We start from the raw sequence: 25649 nt of genomic DNA on the forward strand, positions 1-25649 counted from the left end.
CACACCAAGATGCTGCTGAAGGTGCCCACAAGAGAATGACATCATTCCTAGGCTTTGGAGGAATTCCACTCTCTGTGGAGAATGGCCTGCAGCCAGGAACACCAGAGGCAGAGGGCTCGTTTGGAATGCGCCTGCACCAGCCCAAGCAAATGTCCATTGGGGTGACGGTGAGGACAGGACAATGGGCACAGATGTGAGTGCCACCAGAGGAAAAGCTTAGAGGCCTTGCCAGTGAGGGGAGGGGCAAGAGGCAGAAGAGTGCTTAGGGTGACACCGTTGTCTTGTCTAGAAGGGTGGGGGAGTGGTAGCTTCTAGACTGAGGAAGAGCAGGGGCAGCGGAAACAGGAGGTAAAGTCGAGAACTGAATGGATGGCTCACGGGACAGTGGGTGGTACGTGCGTGTTCCAAGGGCCCAGACACAGAAAGTTACACAATGGCGAAGGAGTAGTCAGAGGTGGGGGTAACCGAGTGTCCAGGACCCAGAGGACAAAGCAGAAAGCTGTGCAGAGACAGGATGACTAACACTGTCCGGTGGCTCGCTTTGTTGGTTGAGGGTAGTCAATAGCTTCTGAGATGGCCCTCGAACTGTGGGAGTGGAGAAAAAGAGGTGCTGAGCACAAACGATTCCTTCAGAAGGTCATTGGAGAGAGGCCAGGAGACAAAAGGCAGAGGAACCAATTCAGAGTTGCCAACCTGAGGCCACACTTGGGACCATGAAGCACGCTTAGTCAATGATCACCTTCTTAGGGGCCCAAGACCACCACAGGACTAGCCTGTGGGGGCTCTAGAGCACACTCGACAGATCTTCTAGAGCCTGACCTTAAGGTTAGGGTGGGACTGTTTGGACCTGAGCTCCTAAAGGCGTCTCTAAGACAATTAGAAGGTGGCGGAATGGTCCCGCCAGGGCTGAGAGGCACGCACACACCAAGTCTAAACAGAGAACAGGGTGAGACAGCTGGAGGACAAGGTGTGCTTGACTAGAGAGAAGAAAACCTGAATGAGCAAGAGAAGAGAAAATCCAAGACAAAGGCCAGAGGGGAGCGAGCAGCTCATTCAATGGCAAGAGACAAGCAGCGCCAGGCACTTGAGGGCAGCTGCTATTAAGTCACTTGAATATAGTAGATGGGTGCCCTTGGGGACGGTAGAAGAAGCTGCTGTTGCTGTTGACTATTTAAAAGCCCAAGTCACAGATGAGACTACTTCCAAGAGGGATATGGGTAGGAAGCACAATACCAAGGAGTTTCTGGCTGGATACAGAAGGAAAACTATTTCCTCCCACCCCCCCTTACCCCTGTGTGTGTCTCTCTGTTTTTGTTTCCCCCTGCCTTCCTGTATGTCTTTCTGTCTCTGTTTCTGTCTCTCTCCTCTCTCTCCCTGTCTGTGTCTCTCTTTCTCCTTCTGTCTGATTGTCTCTGTCTCTCCCTGCCTCTGTGTGTGTGTGTGCGTTGGTTTGTGCACACATGTCACAGCATGTATATGGAGGTCAGATGACACCTGTCACCGAGACTCTGAGAGCCTACAGAGACTTTCCATCTCGGCCTCCCTCCTGTCTCAGCAGCACTGTGACCACAGCAGCACCGGATGACAGACAATGCTTCCAGGCCTACCTGTACATGCATTCTGGGGAAAACAGTTTTTAAAAGAAGATTCCCCTCACTCCTAAGTAGCTCAAAACAAAGTAAGACTGATGGGTAAATCCTCCCTCCCATTCCCTCTCTGGAGTAGGGAGGTGAGATTGGAGACACCTGGAATACCAAAACCAATCTGAAGAAACACAGCATCTTCACTGGCAGCCATGAAGGTGACTGACTGGGCACAGTGGTGCCCACCTACAGGAAGCTGAGCACACAATTACAGAAGGGGGTGACTGGGATCACCCTCTGGGATGTTTATTGTGCAGCCTGAAGGCCAGGGTCAGTGCCATTCCCTGTCCTCAAGGAAGTTCTCTCTAGCAAGTCAGAATGTGAGTGGTTACAAGTGTCTATGTGCATGCACATACACATACATACACAGAGTTACATACATGCACACACAGAGATATACATGCACAATACACATACACGCACATGTGCACACACACATATATACAGAGATACATACATGCACACAGAGACACACATGCACAATACATGCACGCACATGTGCACACACATGTATACACACAGAGATACATGCATGGCACGCATGCACATACGTGCACATGTGCACACACGCATATATACACAGACATACACACATGCACACACAGACACACATGCACAATACACATACACATACATGTGCACACACATACACGGACACACACACAAATACATGCACACATATACAAGGCACACATACACATATATACACAGATGTGTATGCTTGCACGCATTCACACACATACATTCATGCATGCATGCACACATACACATGTGCGCGCACATACACCCCAAGTCAGTGTCTCTCAATGAGAAGATACCTGAGACCTATATACTAACCCACATACTCAATAAACGCATAAAGGCCAAATACAAAAGCAGTGTTATGACCAGCTTGTCGACTCTCTCCACACCTACCCCAACCTCACGGCTCTTCGTTCTCCAGAATGGCATCTACTTCTTGGGCACCCCACGAGCATTTCCTAACTTCTCCCGCCCAGGGCATTTATGTGGTGCAGCACCATAGCCCAGTGGACAAGTTCACACTCTCCATGCCTTAGCTTCCTTACATGCAGAGTCCTTCCTCCTGGGCTGCTGTGTTGCTGGAGTGATTTGGTCTGTGTGAGGGGCTTAGGACTGAGCCTGAGCACTGGTCACCCTGTGAGAATAGGCTCCGGTTAGCCCTTTGCCCAGGAAGCTCTCTCCACCTTCCTCTCCACTGACCCAAATACACTGCCTTTTACAGAGCTGACCTTTAACCCTCATCCTCCATCAGCACAGCATATGGGTGAGATCATTCCAGCACGCATATTCACTGAGGGCCTGCCATGTCTTCCTGTGTCCGGGACAATGAGGATCAATGAGACCTATCCTGCCCTGCAGACTCCAGCCTGCACAGGGAAATGGACAGGCATTGCAAGAAGGATCATCACCGCTGGCTCAGCAGGAGAGCACGAGTCGGCTTCACTCCTTCAGTGCTCTCGAGACTGTTACTCCTTCACCCCAAGGTTCCTCGGCTAGGGCACCTGCTCAGTTCTAATACGTTCCTGCAAATCTGCTTTGATTAGTGAACCTGACGGGAAAGCACCTGTCTGGACTTCATCCTGTCCTTCTGTCCTCCGGCCTACTCCTCCACAAGGAGCACCTCTTGTTAACTAGATGTTACTCTTGGAGTTGGCTTGAACATCTAAGCACCCCCAGGAGAAAAACTCCCGAGGGTTGGAGAGTCTGGCCAGACTTGGAACTCCCTAGTCCTAGTTCCATGGCCTCTTGGCATATACGGAAAGTTCTACATCGATATAGACTGGTGTGTTAGAAAAAGCAAGAAACAGGGCAGCAGCAGCTATTGACTGACGTCTTTTCATGTGCCGGGTATTAGAGTAAATGCTTTATATGTTTTTTGGTGTTTTTTTTTTTTTTTTTTTTTTTTTTTTTTTTTTTTTGGTTCTCCCAGAAGCCCTTTGGGAAGATGTCCTGGTTACCCTGTCACCACTGAGGAAAATATCGTGCAAAGAACTCCCAACCACAAAAGGAGGAGGCACTGAAAACGGCCATTTGAAATCTAGGAGGACAAATAGCGTCAGACAGCTCCACTCCTCATCGTGTCTGAAGGGATGGTTCGACCCTTGCACTGCCAGATCCACAGGAAGGAAAGAAGAAGTGCCCAGGACAAAGGAAAGAAAGAGCACCCTTCCTAAGACAGCTCACCCAGAACCCACAAACGCACAAATCTAGCCTCATCAAGATCACATCACCTTGCAGAAATGTCAACTCGGCCAGAAATAACGAGGCAGAGCTTCAGTCCAGGAAGAAGGACGTGAAGAAACTCGCCCCACACTGTCAATAGAGCAAGGATGCTGGGAGCCATGGTGTTTTTAAACCTTCCGCTTAACTAATTTTTGTTTCCACCCCACTACTGTAAAGCTCAAGCAAACAGGGGCTCAAGGCATGGGAATTGGGTCTGGGTTCTTGTTGAGAAAAAAGAAAAGAGTTGGGTCGGCCGTGTAGCTCAGTGGTCACTGCAGTAGAGTGCGGCGTGCTTAACACAGACAAGGTCCCTGGTTCAATGGCCAGCACCACAAGGGGACTGGGGTGGGGTGCGGATGCTCTTCAAAGCTAACTTCACCAAATACACCTAACCAAATAAATCTGGCTCTCACCAAGCTCCCCTGCTCTCAACTTGGGCAGCAGGAACTTCCCCATACCTCATTCATCAACACGCTGAGCCCGAGCTTCTTGCTAAACCTAAAATTAACGATGCGCGCAATGACTGGCTTAAAAATAGCCTGGGGTCCCCTGCAGAAAGAGAAAGATCCTAAAATGTGAGGAGAGACCACAACAAGACAACATGAGTCGCTCCCGCAGCCACAGTCCCTGTGAAAAGTCCTCGCTCATTCAGCCCCACCTCTGAACGTTCCATTCAGTTCACTGGTGACAAATCTGGGGTCAGTTTCCCCAGTGCAGCGCGAGCTAGCCTCTGCGGTTCCCTCAATGGTGTAAGGACCGAGTAACCGCGGCGTAAACACATTCCTGTGATGCTGAAAACGACAAGTGGGAGGAGAGAAACACAGGGAGGAAGTTGAGGTCACTGCAGGGCAAAGATGGTACCCGGAGACAATGCCACCGCCTGCAATGAGTCCTGCGACTGCACGTCTATGAAGCTGCAGGAGAGCTGCTGAGCAGCTTCATCTCCGAGGCTCTTTGATTGGCTGCCCAATTAACTCTGACCCAACATGCCCGGGGTCACCTACAAATAACATGCCCAGGGTCACCTACAAGTAACATGCCCGGGGTCACCTACAACCAACAGGTGGATAGGAGTTTGAAAATGAGGCTATGGGTTTCACCCACTGAGTCTCATCTGGCAAAGTAGCCAGGTCCAACAACAGTACCACAGAGTGAGACTCGAGACAGAAGAAAAGCTGCTAATTCCAGCCCCAAATTGCCATGGAAAAAGCACCAAGTTCCCCAAAGATAAGACGCCTCCACTTACATCTTCCGGATAACAAATGCACGACTTTGTCAAAAGGAATTTTATTTTTATGAGAATCTTATTAAATGTTCTTTTGGGGTATAAATGGAAGTTCAGTTGATGCATTAGAGAGAGACTTTTGGACAGCCAAAAGTGAAATCGCAAACCTTCAAATTCAGAAAGCAACACAAACACATTCCGGGGGTAAGGCTCATGAGTAAATTCAGTCAACGTTTATCTGGTGCCTGGGCCCTAATGCTAAGATGTAAGATGTCCCTTTACTCGGTGCTCTGAGAAGCAGAAAGAAGCAATTAGAGTCTTCCTGAGCAACAAGCAATTAATCTCACTCTGCTTCAGGTTAACCGCGATGCCCGGGCTCCCTCCCATCATCCCCCCCTTTTTGACCCCAAAACCTGACTCCCCCAAGGCCTCCCAGGTTTTTTCAGATCACTGATCTGCACCTTGAGACAGCTTTCTCTCGACACATCCAGCCCATTACTATCCAGACCAGAAACTCCCCACACAGCTCCCAGTTGGGATCTGTGACCTTCAGTGTGCTGCCTGTGTCAAGGTTACTCTGCCCACTAACTATACATCCTTCACCACTGGGCCTCCACTCCTTCCTGGATCCTTGACACCAACGCCAAACCTCCCAGCCCTGCTTGGGCCATTGCAAATCTGTCTTCTGCCACATTCAACAGCTAGTGAGGTTTTTGCCTCTCCTACATCCTCTGGGATGCTTTGGGTGGTGGAACACATCAGCAGGAAAGCCACATCTAATAATACTGACATCGCCTGGATTCTAAGCCCAGACCTCAGGCAAGGTAATAAAGGAAGCCCAACTTGGCATCTTTCGTTGTAAAAGCCCCTGTCAAAAATCAAGAACAGCCCACACTCTCCTAGCTTATATCAAATGTTCAATTTCCTGTTTAAAAAAAAACAATCTGACAGCTTTTTAAGAACCTCAAAATTGCACCTGTGGGGTGACACCATCCAGGAACCAAGACTATATCCATACCTCAAATCAACATCTGAGCGTCAAATACAACAAACATGTATGAATGAATCTACCAAGGAGAGACTTTTTTAAAAAAAAAATAAAAATGCGTTCTTCTCCTAAGTGGGCAGCAACTAGTAACCCGACATAGCCCTAAGAACCTCAGCATGAGGGTGGGACGCTGGGGGAACAGCGCAGCTGGCCTGACACCTTCCTAGGGGAACTCGCTCCCCTGAAAACAGAATGTCATCAAGCTCCCACATCCCAGGAGAGTGCATTTTAATTCTAAGTCTGGAAACAGGACCCTCCAAACCATCCCTGGGTTGCCTCATCTAAACGCTTCCTATAAAGACAGAGAAAGACTCCCAGGTCAAGAGGGTTCCTGGCTATCTCTAATTCTAGTTGCTTCGTTTGCTTAGGGTTTTCTCCCCCCCCCCTTTTGTGAAGCCCAATTTCTGTGAATCAGTGGTGGCTGCATCACACTCCCTCCTGGGGGCTCCCGGGAATGGGGCTTCCTCTGGCCACGGGTGCTCTCCCTGCTCAGAATGGCTCAGCTGCCAGATCTCTGATCTTGCAGCATACTTGGACAGGAGCCGAGCATCATCTCTCAGCTAGAGCTCTGGTTCAGCCACTTGCAGCTCAGTTAAACCCATCGGGAAACCTTTAGCTTGTGAGATTCGGTGTTTAGGATCCTTTCAGTACAGCCAAGATACCAGCCAGCCTCCCTCTTGAGATGGATGCACAGATGGATGGACGGGCTCAGTTTAACTCAGACAAGGTTCCCCTCTGACCAAGGAGCTGCACGGCTGGAAACCTCCACTCTCTCCTCCCTCTAAGGAAGACCAAAGACGGAAAGAACTAACCTAAAGTACCCACTTGACCATGAGAACGCCACAGGCAGGAACAGGCACCGAACACACCGTGCGGAGCTGAGCATCAACAGTCTGGCCCCACAAGCCCCAAACAGGTAGACCGCTTTCCAAACGCAGGCAGCTCGGAGGCTTCCCTCCGCCGCACTCCCCCCACCCTCCCACAGTCACCAGCACCACCACCTTTGGCTATGTGTGCCAGGCATCCATGCAAGTCCCCCAGAAAGTCACACCGGCACTTACTCAGATCTACCAAGAAGTCCTAGTGCCTTGCTGTATGAGAAGCCCACAAACGGCAGTTCTTCGCCAGAGAAACCCGAGGGGCTCAGCTGGCACGGAGAGGGTGAAACCCACGAATTCTTCTCTGGTTCATCGAAATTGGAGGTGTCATCATCAGACTTGAGGGTGGGAACGAAGGGGGGAGGAGCTGGTTAAAAGAAAAACAAGAAGGCGGGAGGGGGGGGGAGAGAAAAATTCAGATGAATTCCACACTGTTGCGGAGAGGGGAAAAAAAAGCGCCTTACTCCTTCAGCATTGGAGGCAGCACTGCAGCGCCTGCTTTCAACCCAGCTCCTAGCGCAGGCAGACCCAGCCTCGGCTCCTACAGCAACAAGAGATTAACCCCTTCGCTGCCAACATGGCCACCAACCCGCAGACAGCTTGCCTTTCAGGGCAGGGGGTAAAGTGAAAGATAGAAGTCAAACAGGCCACTGGGTTCCTATGGAAGCACTTGGGCAACTCACCTGAGCAGATGGCTCCTGCCTGATATTTCCAGAAGGCTTCCACTCCATGCCAGCTGGCTAATGCCAGGGTTCCCGATGACCTAAACCCATTGAGCCCCTCTTCCAGACAGGTCTAAATGAGCACTAGTTAGCGACATCCGTCGCTGTCAGGAAGAAGGTATGTATGTATGTCTCATGACCGAGCCAGAATGAGAGGCGAGAAGAGGCCGGGGGCTTGGGAGGCTGTGAACTGCCACTGGGTTACCACTGCAGTCGGCTTCATTCATAGCCAGATGAATCTACTTGGAGATCTTATTAACCACTTTTTTTTTTTAGTTCATTATCTCTCCTCCCCAGCACAATCCTGCCCACTGAATCCACCGCAGTTCAATCCATATAATCAAAAACAGCCAAATAAAGTTGCAGTGATTTGCAGCAGCCAGAGCCAATGGGGGCACACAGAGACCCACAGATGCACATCTGCGGCAAGGCTCCTACCTCCTTACGGCATGACTCCAGCTAGGGGGGGCATCACAGCCTCGCTGCTGCCTGCCGACCTACTAGGCTCTCTCACTCAGGGATGTGAGCGGCTGCCCATCGTAGGGGGCTCCCGGGGGCATTTCCAGCCAGAAGTGTTACCATGGTTGCAGGCTAGAGCGTCCGCAGTGGACCAGGCAGGGGGAAGTTGGCAAGCCGGCATCACATCCCCTGCAGTGCAGGCTGCATGCTCCCCACTCCTTAGTGCCTGCTCTGGCGGTAACCCTACCTGGCCGCCTGCGTGGCAGGGGCCAAAGCTGATCTGAGTGACAGAGCAGCCTGAGTCACTGCCCACCAGGGCTCGCTAGAGCTCCCCCTAGGACAGCTGTCACAGCCCTTCACGGTCCAGACTTCTTTTTTAACCTCTTATTTTCCGGACCAAGCTCTGTGCTGGGAAAATGAGCAGCGAGCATGTCTTCAGCCTACAGACTCCTAAGAATCCGGTTGTTTCCGAGGCTTCCCCAAGGACAATGGCCAAAGCAGCACAGAGAAGTGACGGGAACGACGGAAGGGTGCGGAGGAGAGAGCAGAGAGCGATGAACGCAGAGGGCTGGCTGCTTCTGGGAAATGCAAAAGAACATTCCCAGAGCTTCAGGTGCACCGAGGTGAGGTGGAAAAGAGACGATCAAAGATGTGCACCAGCAGAAAATGGTTTAACACCTCCAGGCTCTCGGGAGCATCTTCCCCGCCGGAGTCAGGAGCTACAAGCTCTAACGCTATAAACGTTAGCTTACAGGAAGAAAACCGAGATTGACAGCATCAGCTCACATCCGCTTGGCACGTCCAACAGCCCCGGAGCAAAACCAACAAGACTGCAGTCACCCAGTGACTTCCTCAGAAGTAAAATAAAATTAAATTAAAACAACAGAAATTATCATGTGTAAGGATCAAAAAGAAATGGTTTCCATCCCAAAATAAGGAAACCCAGATAAAGACTGGAAACATACTGACAGAGACACGTAGGTGGTACCAACACACACGTGTGGTGGGCTAATGGCTCACGGCTTGCAATCAGAACCAAGTCCCAGTTTCACCCGCTCGCAAGTCGTGTGACCCAGGCAAAGTCACTGGACCTCTCTAGGCATCACAGGTTACGACGAGGTTATTTCCGGTTTTGAAAGAGTCTCCCTAAGAAGTGCGGCTGGCCTCAAAGTTGTGACCCTCTTGTCTCTGCTCGCTGGGCATTGGGATGACAGGGGCATCCCCACCCCATCTGTTGAATGGCTTCCTTCTGTTTGTTTGTTTATTAATCTATATAAGGTGCTTATTATGGCTCTTTACATACAGTAAACACGCATGAAAGGGACCTGTGGTCACTACCGTTACTGCTGGTGTACAGTGCGCGTTTACGGCAGATCTTCCAGTTGCTGAAGTGAGACACACATGCATCTGCATTGACGTCTCCGCTGTACGAGGCACAGACACATCACGGTGACTGTTTGTGTTAACTCCATCACCGCGATTAACTCCTCGCAGAAGTCGAATTCCCTTTCCACTATATACTAATTTATCTGTAGGAGACTAAAATAGAATCCCATTTCTGCGTGAAGGGGATGACTAATAGAGAGGGCTAGGAGCCACCCTCAGTGAGGTAATTATGATTTCTGAATTTCTGTACTATAAAATAAGATCCATCTGTAAGACTCTGTCAAGCTCAAAGCCAGCTTCATGCGGTCAAGATTAAAAAGGGCTAGGGCTGACAGCACAGACCTGAAGCAGGAGGAGTGCAGGAGGAGGACTGCCTGGACCTGCCTGGGCGACAGATGAGCTCAAGGCAGGGAGATAAATCAGTTGGTAAAATGTTTGCATTGGAAACATGAGAAGCTGAGTTCAATCCCCATATGTTAAAAAAAATAATAATAATAAAAGTCAAGCAGGATGGCATTAAATATCAGTTCCGGGTGGCGGACTGGAGGCTCTCTGATGCTCCGTGGTCAGCCGGCCTCGCCTACTTGTAAGTTCAAGGCCAGTGAGAGATCATATCTCCAAAAGAAAAAGAAGAAAGGCTAAAGAGATGGGAGCATTCCCTACTCTTCCAGAACTGGGGTGCAGTTCCCAGCATCCACATGGCAGCTCATAACCATCTGTAACTCCAGCTCCAGAAGAACTGGCACCCTCTTCTGGTTTCCACCAGCATCAGGCACGCACGTGGTACACAGGCATATATGCACATACGTGGTACACAGGCATATGTGCACACATGTGGTACACAGGCATATATGCACACACCTGGTACACAGGCATATGTGCACATAAAACCATACACATATTTCTTTTCATTTTTTTAAAAGATGAATGGTACCTAATGAATGGCACAGGTTTGTCCCCTGGCCTTCACACGCATAAGCACACATGTACATACACACACACGTATCCATAGATACACAAACACACACACATACACACAAAGGAGTCTGAGAATATAGTTCAGTGGTAGAATATTGCCTAGCATGGGCAAGACCCTGGGTTCAATCCCACAAAGAAAGAGAAAAAGAGAATATAAAAAGGTCAGACAAGTTTCGAGTTGAGAGGCTGGAAAACTCACAGTACAGATTAGAAGCTAGAGATGTCAACCTCTAGACAGGTAGTTCAGAGCAACAGGATCTTCTGGGAACAAGGGTTTGGGGGGCATCATCCACGCGGCCTCAAAGCTAAAGAGAAGTGGCCCAGCAATGAGCCGACTCTCCAGCAAGGATGAGGCTGCCCCTTGTCTAGGCCCTTTAGTAGGGAAGAGATGTGGCAGCTACTAAGAAACTGCAGCTGGGCCAGCCTGTCTGCATCTGTCGTGTCCCACGAGTGGGAACCATGACTTGGAAGTGAACATGAACACTGGCAGACATGAGTGGGGAAAGGCTGCCTGAACACACATGACCAGCACACGCAGAAGGACTACCCTTACTCCATACGAGGGGGGAAGGGGGAAAAGGCGGGCTGAACACACAAGACCAGCACACGCAGAAGGACTACCCTTACTCCATACGAGGGGGGAAGGGGGAAAAGGCTGCATGAACACACATGACCAGCACACGCAGAAGGACTACCCTTACTCCATACGAGGGGGGAAGGGGGAAAAGGCTGCATGAACACACATGACCAGCACACGCAGAAGGACTACCCTTCTTCCACACAAAGCCCATTGGGACAGGTGAGAAAATTAGCTCTCCAGGGCCTGAAAAAAAGAACAGTCTAAGCCAGGTACACTGGTGTGTGCCCATAGTCCACAGTCCCAGAGATGGGAGTCACTGGAACTCTGAGACACAGCGCGAAAAACCTAAACACCTGGATGCCACATCATAAAATGACCCTGTAGGGCCTGGCCAAGTCCATTAGATGAAACGGGGAGAGTCTGGTGGTCCCTCTAGATGGGGACCATGCCCACCATCAGCATAGAAGAATGACTGAGCCTCACTCCCCAGCACAGTGGACCACAATTCTCAGTGGGAACAGGAACTAATGATGTGGAATTCCCCTCTGTATGCTATGAAAACCATTGACAAATAATGTTTGATAGGCCTGTTGATAGGGCAGAACTTAGGTAGGCGGGGGAAGGGGGAACTAAATTGAATGCTGGGAGAAAGAAGGAGGAGTTAGGAAGAAGCCATGTAGCTCCCACTGGAGACAGACACCGGACATAACTTTAGCTGGTTAGCCACAGCCACATGGCAATACACAGATTAATAGAAATGGGTTAAATTAATATATAAGAGTTAGCCAATAAGAAGCTAGAGCTAACGGGCCAGGCAATGATTTAATTAATACAGTTTCTGTGTGATTATTTCGGGGCTAAGTGGCCGGGAACTAACTAGTGGCCCAATTACAACAGACTAACAGTGAGGGCGAAATCCCAGAGGTTAGCATATGGAAGGTCACACAGGGAAAGGCCAGCTGTCTCCCAAAGCTTCACTCAGCCAAGACAGCATGCTCTCACGAGGGTCACTGGGGACCTCTTGGGGCGAGCCAAAGGAGAGGTGAGACAGGCCTTAGTCTCCTCTGCACCTCCCCCTCAATGATCTACTTCACTTCTCCTACCTACAAAACAAACGAAAAAGTCAACCCACCATGTATGAGAAGGAGTGAAGGAGGCAGGAAGCAGGGAATAATTCTCAGACTTCTTATGCCACGTGGAATTGTTTTCATACACTGAGAGGGGAGGATGAGGCTGGAGAAAGCTCAGTGGGTAAAAATCGCTAGCCACAGAAGCCTAGCGACCTGAGCTCAGACTCCAGGAACACCCACATAGTCTCAGCACTAGGAGGGAATGAGAGATTGAGACGGGAGAACTGTCTAGACGCTTACAGGTGAGGTGGTCTGGAGAACGCAGCAGGACAGAAAAGCAAGAGAGAGTGGGAAGCAGCAAGGACTGACCGCTTAAAGTGGCCTCTGAGTTCCACGTGTGTGCTGTGGCGCTGTGACACATGTAGGACCCACACTTAACACTGTTGAAAGTAAGATTGTGTTGTTCCTTTGGCTTAAAAAGAATTAGTAGGTCATGGAAATCTTCTTGATTTTAAGTAGGTCATAAGTTTATGCCGACCCAGCAGGCAGCAACGCTGCCAGGCACATAGTAGGTATACAACGAATGTTTAACAAGCAACTACATGGCGGAAAGACTTGAGCACGGACCTTGCAAAGAGAAGACCAGCACTGGACTCGAAAAAGGCACTCGACGTGTGGATCGAATGAGAAAGCTTTAAAGCCAAGATTGCTCTGTCTGAAAAATGTTAATGAGTACCTATATTAATATTTTCCTATACAGTGTCGTGACATCATCGGTCCCCTCACGCCACATGCCTACCACACTGATGGCAAATGCATATGAAGTCACAGACTAAGCTCCTTGTTCACTGTAAAAGACAAGGAGAAAAACGGGGTGGGGAGTGTTTCCCCATATTTTTAAAATTAGTCAACATGCATGAGGTGACAGCAGAGCTCATTCTCCTTAGTGGCGGAGGTAACTTTGAGGGGAGCCCCACCCCCGGTTATAAGACAGACAGCAGATTAAGGCTCTCAGAAACAAAAGCTATTTTAAGAACTGTAGTTAACTTCCCTTCATAAATCCCCTTTCCCTCTCTTCCTCCCTCCCTCCCTCTCCTTCTCTAATCCTGACATTCATTAAAAGCTTTAGGAGGAAAATTCATTGTCTTCAAAACTGTTTACTCTTCAGCAGCAGCGAAGTAAGAAGCATGCACCCTCGTCCTGCTCAGCCACTTCCCAGCATTCCCCACTGAGCTCTTCCATACCCGCTTCTGGTTTCTCAACATAACAGATGAACGCTGTGATTGTCTGGTTTCGGCCTCGTCTTTCGAGCTTTCTGCACTGGAATCTAAGTTCTGCAGCAGCAGAGGTGCAATCTTGCTGCAACAGCTCTCAGGGCATCCCGTGGCGGCCGCCCTCAGTCGGTGTGGAATAGAGAGGTTCTGGAGGAGCCACCCGTGACAGGGTCGGCTAGTTTCTCAGCCTTTGTATATTACTCCGGGCAGCACAGCACTTCATGGAACTCAGTTCAAGACACAATTCAGAGTACTCAGCTGGTCATAAAGAACGGACACATTTAAAGAAAGGATGGAAAGGAAACGGCCAGGCATAGGGCCACATGCCTGTATCCCACAGCCTGGGAGGCTGAGGCAACAGGACCAAGAGTTACAAGGCTAATCAAGGCCCTGGAATTCCATTGATCCAGAGAGAGAGAGAGAGAGAGAGAGAGAGAGAGAGAGAGAGAGAGAGAGAGAGAGAGAGAGAGAATAGAAAAAAAAATAAAGGAAGGGAGGAGAAAAGAGGAGGCTAAGCCTACCCCTAAACTCTAAGCCATCAATTCAAGCGACTGACAGATTGTTGTACCAAACTACAAGATGAAGGGCAGCTAGCAAGCACCGTGTCACAAGGACAAAGGCGTGTAGGGGGAGAGTGTATGATAATGCCCTGAATCAGGACTGTGTCTGCACCGTGCTTAGTAATGTTCAACTAATGCACTACAAAGCCTCCTTCAGTTCATCCCAACTACATGATGTCCTGCCCTTCAACAGACAAGAAGATCCTACACTCAGAAACGAAGGAAAAATTACAAAATAATAATAACAATAAGAGCTATCTTACCTACGTAATGAAGGAAGCTTTGACACTGGGGAAAGGGCTGATGCATGACTTAGGGTTGGGCCGTGGGTTTGAAAAGCAGAGGATTCACAAGCAGAGGGGTAGCGAGTTTGGCTGATGAGTTAGCCGTGGTTTCCGGCAGGTTCTGCAAAGCCAGGAGCACGGAGGGGACAGAATCTCAAGAGCTGGCTAAAAGGTATCTTCATGAGCCAGAGTGGGGAAAATGAGGTATCTTTAAAGAGTGGTAATTGGAGCAGTAGCCCAAGAAAGCTACGGGTAAGGAGCTGACCTTGAAGAGGGAGTCCTGGATTGAGCTAGATTGAAGATAATATCAGAGAAGGTCTTAGCGGACCAGACAGATGCAACCTTTCCGTAGTCATGGTAGGAAGTGGTCAGTGCTACAGTTCTGTCTATAATAGACAGGTCTGTGACAGTCGATGTGACAAATTCCACTCTCGGGAAGAGAGTGATAACACAGAGAGGGAAGATGTGACCAGGAAAACTGCTGTAAGGTCTGAGAGCGTAGAAATACCCAGTGATGAGTTCTTACTATGGGAAAAGGGCCGTGCTGAGGAGAGGAGGAAGATGGCCGGCGTCTGGGGTCTCACAGGAATAATGGAGGCAGTGACTTAAGTCATGGGCTGGACAAACAAAGCTGGCTCACAAATAGACAAGTGTAATTCAACCTGTGAGAAGAGACAACTTTACCGGGTGGGGGGCTCGGACCCACCCCCTGGAGAGTAGTGAGGATGAGGGTGATATGGCCACCCAACAATATGTTATACAAGAAACTCCAGACTCTCGCAGCGCAGGTCGCTTTACACAGCCTTAAGTAAAAAATGACTTCGTCTCTTTGAATCGTCAAAGAGACAGAAAAAGATTTTTTAAGGTAACACCGATTTGCCAATCAATTTTTTTTCATGGTATCTTCAAGATAAATAAGGAACTTAGCATAGGAAAATGTGCTTCAATCAATTAACCAATCTAAGTAATGCCGGCACGGGTCGGCTAATGGCTAGCTAAGTCAATATCCCCCAGCTGGTGACGGCGATGGATCTCGGGATCTGTGTGTTCTGATCTACCCTATCCCAAGGCCATGCTTCTCCTCCAAGTCTGCTTAGTATCAAGTGCTTGGGGGCTAGACAGATGGCACGGTGGTTAAGAACACCTGGCTCTTCCAAAGTTCAGTTTCAAGCATCCACAGCTGGTGGCTCACAACTACCTGCAACTCTGGCTCCAGAGGGTCTGACACCTTCCGCTGGCCTCTACAGGCACATACATGTGCACACACACCCACACAAATAAATATACCCATAACCAGAAATAGATCAGTAAAAGTAAAATAAAGCAGACTGGAGAGATGGCTCAGCAGTTAAGAGCACTGGCTGCTCTTCCAGAGAACCCAGGTTCAATTCCCATCACCCATGGCAGCTCATACCTGTAACTCCAGTTCCAGGAGATGCAATGCCCAGGGCACCAGATAAGCATGCAGTGCAGAGACACCCATGCAAGAAAAACACCCATATACATAAAGTGTTGTAAAAATATATAAATCTTTTAAAATGTTAAGTATTTTGTGATTGACTTACATTTTCCCAAAGGCTTATACAGTTAGAGATGCGTCCCCCCTCCCCCAGGGTGAAATTGAACTGGATTTCTTCTCTATAGATTGACTTTTCCTCCCTCCCCCTTGGCTAGGTATTCAGCAATCTGTGAGCCACCTACATTAGGCTAGAAATACTCAAGAGAGGAACATTCCAGTTAAAAGAGCCATGACTGCGCTTCTCTGCAGGTCTGGGTTTGGAGTGTTTCCATCAGGTGATGCCCATCGGGACACACTTCAGAAGAGGGAGGGAGGGCTTTCACAGCTTCCATGCCCTGGGGTCTGCGACCTCAGACCCCAGCAATCTCCACTTCCAACACTTTCCCCTGAGTCACCCACATTCACAAGCACAGATGGGCTTCAGGATTTGCTGTCCTCTTTGCCTCGGTACCTGCTTGCCCAACACTTGAGGGTTTTTGTTTGTTTGTTTGTTTTTATAGGGTTTCACTCCGTAGCCCCGGCTGGCCTGAACTCAATGCCTGCCTCATTGCCCTCCTGAGTGCTAGGATTAAAGGCATGCACCACCATACATGGCTAAAGTTTTTATTCTTAAATGTTTATTATAAACCAACGTTTTCACACCCTAGGGTAAGAAGTAAACGAACCCCTCACATGTCCACCCTCCGCAGCTCCCACTGTCAGGCATCCCCCACAGCCTCACCTGGCCTGTCTGCTGACCCCAGACAGCACCTGTTGATGGGGTCGGCACAGTTATAGTGTCCAGCGATAACATCCTTGGTCTCTGCCCACCACAGCACCCCCAGCTCATCAAGAATGTCTCGAATACTGCCATGTCCACTACCAATCGGAAACTTCTGTTCTACAGATCAGGACTTTTAAAGAATGCTGTGGTTATTCCAGACATGTGGGCATGTATGTGAGCGCACAAGAGACAGGTGTGGAGGTCAGAGGACAACTCTCAGGAGTCGGTCTCCTTCCACCATGTGCACTCCAGAGGGTATTCTTCCCTGCTGACCCCTTCACCAGTCCTAGATAAGACCTTAGAAGAAACATAACCTGGGCCCGTGCAGTGGTAGCAGGTGAGGCACACGCCATGGGGGCCAACAACCAGAACCCTCGTGGTGGAGCAAGAGAGCCAACTCTCAAAAGCTATCCTTTGACCTTTACATGTGCACTGTGGGACACACACACACACACACACACACACGTGCACGTGCATGCATATACACACACAAATGTAAAAAAAAAGTTTAAAGATTAAAAAAAGACAATAACCACAGGGTCATCACCACACTCACTGAGACAATTGTCCCCTCTACACCCACGCCTATGCTCAATTTTCCCTCATGTCCCAAAAGATGCCTCTTTGTTTAAATCAGAAACCAGCAAGCAGATGTCTCTTTTTACCTGAACATTCTTCTTCCAAGAAAGAAAGGGAGGGAGGGAGGGAGGGAGGGAGGGAGGGAGGGAAGGAAGGAAGGAAGGAAGGAAGGAAGGAAGGAAGGAAGGAAGGAAGGCAGGCAGGCAGGCCGGCCGGCCATTAAGGCCATTATTTGATTAAGGAACTTTGCAGAATTTCTCACATTCTGGACTTGACTGACACTTTCCTTGGAGCACCATGTAACATGTCTATTCTCTGTTACCCTGTGTTTCTGGTAGGTTGGCAGAGAAACCCAGGGCCTTCTGGATGTTTGTGTGCTTTTTTTTTTTTTTTTATGAGCATCACCCACGATGGGGTGTCAACTGGCTATCACCTGACCTCACTTCTTGTGATGTAAAAACCGATCCCTGAATTTGATGATATCACCCTGATTCCCCCACCAGAATGTTCTCTTCATCGTTCACCTCATGGATTCAGCAGCCATGACGATCGGTGTCTCTGAGCCGTTACTTCCTAAGTGGCTGCCAAAAGGAGGCTTTCAGACTCCCTCCCTCAGTCCATGGGGATTAGCACATCAACAGTTCAGGTGCCCTGTCACATGCTCGAATAAGGTGGACGCTTGGCTCTCTGTACTTAATGACATCAGGGTAGTAACGCTGAGGCCTCGGCATCATTGTGCACTCAAAGTTTTATGCATTTGGTGTGTTTTGAGATATTGCGGTCTTGTTGATTGTTCTAGGCTAGGCCGGCCAAGTTAGTGTTCCAGTTTACAGGAACCAGAAGAGTAAGTACCAAACCTCACCCCCTACTGAGGTGAGGGAGTCAAATCCAGACTGTGGGCATATCCAAAGGACAGTGACACAGCTTCTTTGCCAAGCCAATATCACGAATATATATACATATGAATACTCAGAAGATCTCATGTGTGTTGTGTGTGTGTGTGCATATGTGTGCATGTGCACAACCAAAGGTCAATGTCATGCGTCTTCCTTGATCAATCTATACCTTAGGTTTTGAAACAGACCCTCCTGTCTCCACCTTCCAGCATTGGGACTGCTGCAGCATGCCAAGTCTGGCTCTTTACAACCAGCTGAGATCCAAACTCAGGTTCTCCTACCTGCACTTTACCAGGTGAGCCAGCTCCCCAGATCTTACAAACATTTTAAGTCAGGGGTATGGGGGAGACTACTTAAGCCTATCTAAACTCCACAGCTGGCTACTTCCCAAGATACAAATGACTCTGGGTCTGGCCGTTCAGAATATCAGGGAGTCTCACAGGCACTGTTGCCGAGGATGGAAAATGGGTAACCACTGTGGAAAAGGTGGGTGTCCTCTTTCAAAGTTAAATGTGCCTACCATACGACCGTATTGCTGTTCCATACCTACTTTGGTCCAGAGAAATGAATGCATGCGTCTTCAGGCTGGTGCCCATGTGATAAGAGCAATCTGATTTCAAGGGGCCAAAAACTGGAGACAACCCAATGGCTCACCGGCAGGTGGTGAGGTAACCAACAGACCCTCGGTGACAATAAGAAGCCGTGAACTATGACTCCTGCGTCATTCAGCAGGGAGGACCTTCGGAGAAGAGGGATGAGAGAGTGCTGACAGTGCACACTGCGTGATTCAGTGCACACGAACTCTAGAAAATACAAACAAACCAGGTGGTGATGGCTCATGCCTTTAATTCCAGCACTTAGGAGGCAGAGGTAGGTGGATCTCAGTGAGTTCCAGGCCAGCCTGGTCTTCAGAGGGGGTTCCAAGACAGTCTGGGCTACAGAGAACTTTGTCTCAAAAAAGAAATAGAAAGAAAATACAAACTAAACTACCCAGGCTTGGGATTGGTTATGTTGTTTCTGGGGACAAAGGAAGGGATGGGGAGGATGGAAGGGAGAGTCACAGCGCACATAAAGTTTTGGAATGACAGGCGTGTTTGTTTTCTCAAACCTGGTAGTGACTTCACAGGTCTAAATGCATAACAAAGTTTAAACTGAACACGTACGTTTATTACTGCTCAACAAAGCTGTGTCCAGCCCCTGGGAGATCTTTTATTCTCTATCCCGCCCCGGCCAGGGAGCTCCGACTCCGCCCATTTCTTCCTGCAAGGTGGAAGTATTAGACAAACACACCAGTCTCCTTCTCACTCACCCCTCCCTCCATGTTTCGCTCGGAGGTAGGGCTATGTGCCCCGCAAGATCCCAGTTCAGCACCTGCTTCTTCTCCATACCTGCATCCAGACTTGGCAGGCACTCGATCCATTGGGCATTCTTGTCCTTGCTCCCAGACGCCTCTGCAGCAAGGCCAACCCGCTTATGAAGCAAAGTTTACCAGTCTTCTGTAGGACGGGTAAATCCATCAGCATCAAAGGCCACTGAACACTAACATCTCCGAGGGTCAGTCTTTTGCCTATGTTCCTTTGGGAGTCAGGAAGGGCTGTCTCTGGTCCCAAACTATAGGGGCTGCAGTTGAGGATCCACTACCAGGGTGCCTAGAACTGGCCGCATTTATTTTCTCTGAAGTAACATGCTGGAAACCATTCCCAAACCCTCAGTCATGGGCCACCTGTGCCTTTTACTTTGTCCTCACGCTGTCATCTCATGTGACTCCCGCCAACAGTCCCCTTGAGTTCCATCCAACCCTCACCCTCAGAAACTGAGCGTAAATGCAATCAGCACACTTCATAGAATTGATTGGGAAGTTGGCTGCTGAACAGAGTCCCAGATGTTTAATATAATTTTGAATCGTTAGCCAAATCATTTCCATGCTCGCTTGTTTATGAAAGGCCTGCAGCAAGCGAGAGCTGAATGGTGGGGGCCTCCAACTTCTGGGTTCCCTGACAAACCTATTCCCACCTCCCATCTTCTCCATGGAAAAGCATTATCTTTATCTCCTTTAGAACTGGTCACGTTGAAATCTGGCGCTATATCACTAGCTCGGGATGAGAGGCACAGTCAAAGGCAGACAGACGAAGGGGCGCCCTTTGGAGGGATGCGGTCCATCTTATCACAGGGTCTTTATAGGAAATCCAAGGGGGGAAACCCCCAAAGGTCAATATTTGGAAAACCAAGTTGTTGAAGAACAAACCACTCTAGGCTTGTACTCTTCATGAAGTAGGACTCTCCTACTGGTTCATGTAACTCTTCTTGCGTAGGTCACCTGAAAGCTAAGACTCCCTGATCATCCTCAGCAACACACCGAGAATTCCTTTCTTTCAATCCGAACCAGTGCTATTATTTCCCAACCAGACACCCCCTTCACCCAGATCGCTGCACCCACTCCATCTTAATACTGCAGTTGTCTCTAGAATAAGTTGTCTCCATTTATAACGTAGGATATATACTTTTAATATCTCTGGATGCGGCCTCCAAGCTCACGCTAGAGGAGAAAAGACCTATAATCTTAATTCATAAGCATTTAGCTCCCTTTAGCCTATTTTTTCTCTTAACCACTTACCCTCTAAAAACATAACAGCCCCCAAGAGACGCATAAACATTCCCGCATAGTCCCTAAGAGGCTAGTCTGCATCTCTTCACTCCTTCTCCACCTTCTGCTCACAGCAGCCCTCCCCCTCCCAGCTGCTGATACCCAGGGGGCCTCAGTTCCTCTTCCTTTCTTCCCTCCTTCCTCTTGTCCCTGCACAAACTAGAAGACTGGCAAGGGTCACATTTCAGCATTAACCATGCCTCACAAAGAAGTCCACCACTGTCCTCCTCCTAGTAGCGGCAAAACAAAACATTGCCAGATACCTGGCTCAGGCAATGGGAACTCAGAACCCAGTAGTTTTTAAAGAGGCTGAAACCACAAGACTGATCACATCACAACATAGAGACAATGCTATCCTACAGGCAAAATGCAGAAGCACAGACATGGAAGACAAGTGTTAAAACTATAAGGGAATTTTATTTGAGAGGAAGACAAGAAATCGGTGGCAGAGAAGTGGTCTTATAAAGGCTTGGCTTCCTTCTTTTCAATGATACATGAAAATAGCCTGCCATGAAGAACGCCTAAATTTTGTTGGTTTGGTCGGTTGTTTCTGGTTTTGCTTTGTTTTGTTTCAAGACAGGGTTTCAGCATGTGGCCCTGGCTATCCTGGATCTCACTCTGTAAACCAGACTGGTCTAATACAGAGATCTCCTGCCTCAGCCCCTGGAGTGCCAGGTGAAGGTGTGCACCATCACCATCCAACTGAACACCTAAATTATTAGGAAGGAGAACAAAGATGCCACCTGAAGTCCAGGAGGTGATGATATTTTATATCACATCACAGCATGCTCCAGAAAGTTACATGAGAAACTCACAAAGGAGCGACTAGACATGAGATAGGAGGCATTATTGACCCTACGACCGTCTGTATCAATTAGTTTTTTGAGATTTTTTAAAATTTATTTATTTATTATGTGTACAGTGTTTTGCCTGCATGTATGCCAGCACATCAAAAGAGGGCACCAAATCTCATTATAGATGGTTGTGAGCCACCATGTGGGTGCTGGGAATTAAACTCAGGACCTTTGAAGAGCAGTCAGTGCTTTTAACCTCTGAGCCATCTCTCCAGGCCCGAGATTTTTTTTTCTTAGATTTATTTTTATCTTACGTGTATGAGTGTTTTGCCTGCATGTATGTATGTATATCACATGCATGCCTGGTGTCCAAGGACATAGGAAGAGGGGGTCAGACCTCCTGGAACTTGAGTTAAGTTAAAGACCATTCTGAGCTACCATATGGGCACTTGGAACCTAACCCAGGTTCGCTGCAAGAGCAACAAGTACTCCTAACTACTTAGCCACATTTTCAGTCCCCCACCCCATACTGCTCAAAACTTCCACCATTCCAGCATTCTCAAAATAAATAAAAGCTAAAGAGATATGTTTTATTTGGTAGCATTTTAGATAGAATGACGGTATGTATATAATTACAATCCCAGGACCTGGAAGACTGAGGTAGGAGGATCATAAATTTGAGGAGAGCATAGACTGCACAGTAAGACCCTATCTTAAAAACAACAGCAGCAACAACAACAATAAACAGCCCTCATTAACAATAGAAAATAAAAGTAAGGGCTGGAGAGATGGCTCAGAGGTTAAGAGCATTGCCTGCTCTTCCAAAGGTCCTGAGTTCAATTCCCAGCAACCACATGGTGGCTCACAACCATCTGTAATGGGGCCTGGTGCCCTCTTCTGGTCTGCTAGCATACACACAAACAGAATATTGTATTCATAATAAATAAATAAATATTTTTTAAAAAAAAGAAAATAAAAGTAAAAAGGCTAGAATTGGAAGGACCTGAATTCAACACCTACCACTGACAGCTACACAATCCGTGACCTTCACTAAGATCTCATGTCTTCAAGATCCTGTGTCGTCATGTGTACTGTGGAATTAATCCTAGGAATTAAATGACTCTTTGGGGGTCGAAGGAGGAGCAAAAGGGGCAGTAAGATACACAGTGTGCTTTGTAGAACCCTGGAACATAGTGGGTCCCTAGCATTCCAATAGAACGCTTGCCTAAGAAGCACTAACGAAGGGAACATAGCCTCCTTTACTAAATGGGAGAAAGAAGCAAATTTCCTTTTGCTGGAGATGAAGAAAAGGTACAGCATCATCTTCAAGGATGCAAAGTCTATCTGAGAGAAAACGTTCATTCCTCAAAGGTATAGCATAGAATCCAACAATACTAGGCCGGTGAGATGGTTTCGCAGGCAAAAACGCTTGCTGCTTACTGCCAAGCCTGGTGACCTGAGCTTGAATCCCAGGATCCACGAGGCGAAAGCAAGGCACCGGCTCCTACCAGATGTCCTCTCATCCCCTTCCTAACCCCCCACTTATGTAAATAAACAAATGTAATTATTTTTTTTTAATTAAGCCAACGATTCTCTTTAACCAGAAAACAGTCTCATCTCATCCTGAGACCAGAAGTCAAAACAAGGAAGACTCACAAAGTTGAGCAAGAAATGCTAAGCCTGACGCATCTAATTTTTCTCCTCCTCCATAGCTTCATAAACTAACATGCACAGGAATCACCGAGGGATCTTATTAAAAAGCAGCTTCTGACTTAGGACCGAGTCTCCGCATCTCTAACAAGCTCCCAGGCGATGACAATGCTATCGGTCCATGGACCACACCCAGGAAGAAAAGTCCTACAGACCTCTGACAACAACAGCTCCGGCCTTATTAGCAGTATCAGTCTTGGGGAATTAACATTAGTGGAATGTTGTTCTTCCTCCTGAAAGATATTCTCAACTGGGGCAACTGTGTCCCTGCAGTTTTCTCCCAAGGTACCATGAGCAATGTCTGAAGATGCTTTTTAAGTATCACAGCTGCAGAAGGGAGATGCTAAATGACAGTGTGTCGAAGAACAGGGACAATGAGAGGCACGCTGTAACTCACATAGCAGACCCACAACAAAAAAACATCTGGCCCCAAGTTGTCAGCCGTGCCAAAGTTGGGAGAGCCTGCTCTAAAGAAACATAATGCTCCTGAGACTACAAATGCTAATTTTAAAAGCAATGCATCAGCCCAATGTCCTTTCCCAGGTTAGCTCTGAGACTTGACGGATCACTGTAAGTGAAGCAGGGTCTCCAGGTCTGTGTTTTGTCTAAGGTCAGGCATAGGTGGTTCAGTAACCCAGTGAGGGAACCGGCAGAGCAGTTAACCTTAGGGCTAACAGCTCTTCAGGACCACAGTTCTATTCAAGCTTATCCAAGATTCCAAGCTCCATGCAGGCAGGACTACATTCAGATTTGCTCATGCAGGGCTGAGGACCTGATACAGCACCTTGCACACTGCAGATGCTCAGATGCCAAACTGAATCTCGCAACTTCTAAAATCACTTCAACTCCAAACATTCCCAAATGCACCCAAAGGCTAAGCGGCCCACTCTTGAATGCAGCATGATTTGCCATTTGCTGCCATCACTAACGCAACCATTACTGATTACTGAAATGGCTCACCTGAGGGCAAGCGTAGCATTGCAGAAAGGGCACTGGTTTTGAATCACATGGATTTTGACACAAATCCACAGTCATCCCATGATCTTGAATAAGTTACGGTATTATCCACATCTCTAAGATGGATCTAAAACCGAAGGGTTTTGAAACAATACTGTGTCATATGTTAGAATCCCTTATGCTGAGATAGAATAAATGCAGGCAACACTGCTAACGGACTGCAGTTTTAAACAGAAGACGCGATATGGTACCATTCGCTTTATACACAAGACTTTTCGATACCGTCACTTAGCCATGAGCAAGCACCGAATCCCTCCTGCTCAACCAGATGCACCCACCCATCCCACCGGCTTACAGTCATGCGACCAAATGCTTATAGTCTAACTACCAGCTGCCCAGGACCAGGGAGGGCAGGGCAAGAGACATCTATTTGGAAAGGGAAGATCTCAGTGTGCCACCAGCATGGGCTCACCGCGGCGTCACTGCTGGATCAAAACAAAGTGCATTCTCTGCTAACAAATGCTGCGGACCTGGAAAACCAGAACTTGGCAGTTCGCTTCCTGTTGCAGACAGTGAGAGAAGATGACTGGAGAGAAAGGCCCGTGTCAGGAGTGATAACCAACAATGCTGCTTCTCCAGGACGTTAGCCGGAAACACTCAGGAGAGAGCTCACGCTCATCTCTCGCATTTACGCCGTCCTTGAGACACAAGGCCTTGGGTGGAAGGTGTCAGGGTGCCAGTTCCGCTGGGGAAAAACATTTTAAAAGATGTGCGCTGAGAAAATGCCAGGCAACAAACCCTTCCCAACACTAGGAAGAGAGATGTCAGGGAACACCAGCAGCGTGGAAGTGGAGAGCTCTGACTGGCTCCCAGGACTCTAGAAAAATCAAGTCGGGTTAAGACTGAATCTGAAAAATTGGACCTCCTCTCTGCCCGGGGCAGCTGTTAGGGTTCAGGAGCCCCTGGAGTGCGGCCCTGAAGTAATGATAATAATAAGCAGTGGAAAATACAACCCTGCAAGAAGGCTGGGAAGGGAAGAGCGGAGTAATGGGAGCCTGGACACCCAGCAGTGTGGCAGTTAAAACGCCTCACAGGGTCGTCATTTGCTGGGAGAATAAAAACCCCTGAACTAGGTCAGATTTTCAAGTCACGTGTTATTGCCCACGACAACTGCAAGGGGCAGGACCTGGGAGGGCAAGGATACTCCGTCCGGCCTCTGAGGCAAGGCAGAAGAGAGTCCCGGCTTCCCTCGCTGCCACTCCCTGTTCTGTCCGTCATCAGCTGCCGGGACCCTTCTTAAATCGCATTTCTGTATCCTGCCAGGACCACCTCTCGAGATAATGCGTTTTCGACGATTATTACCTGCTGTGTTAAGCAGTACTTTCTTCCATTGGTTACAACAAGAAAAAGAAGAATTAGGGGCGAAGCAGCAGAGA

At 48.5% G+C, this 25649-nt stretch overlaps 1 protein-coding gene across 12 annotated transcripts in view; it reads right to left on the reverse strand.

Moving 5' to 3' along the window:
• The window catches only part of Cit (citron rho-interacting serine/threonine kinase), a 175807-nt gene that overhangs the window by 97148 nt on the left and 53010 nt on the right, over window positions 1-25649 (reverse strand). For 11 of the 12 annotated variants that reach the window (XM_050159019.1, XM_050159018.1, XM_050159017.1 and 8 more), the window contains one exon: window positions 7222-7405. The exons of the other annotated variant lie outside the window; for it this stretch is intronic. In XM_050159019.1, coding sequence (XP_050014976.1) covers window positions 7222-7405 — 184 coding nt within the window. The remainder of the gene's footprint in view (window positions 1-7221; window positions 7406-25649) is intronic. 12 annotated transcript variants of the gene reach the window in all.

Source organism: Alexandromys fortis, unplaced genomic scaffold (genome assembly GCF_014885135.2).
Source record: "Alexandromys fortis isolate MF-2015 unplaced genomic scaffold, M_Fortis_MF-2015_v1.1 scaffold_90, whole genome shotgun sequence".
Taxonomy (NCBI): domain Eukaryota; kingdom Metazoa; phylum Chordata; class Mammalia; order Rodentia; family Cricetidae; genus Alexandromys; species Alexandromys fortis.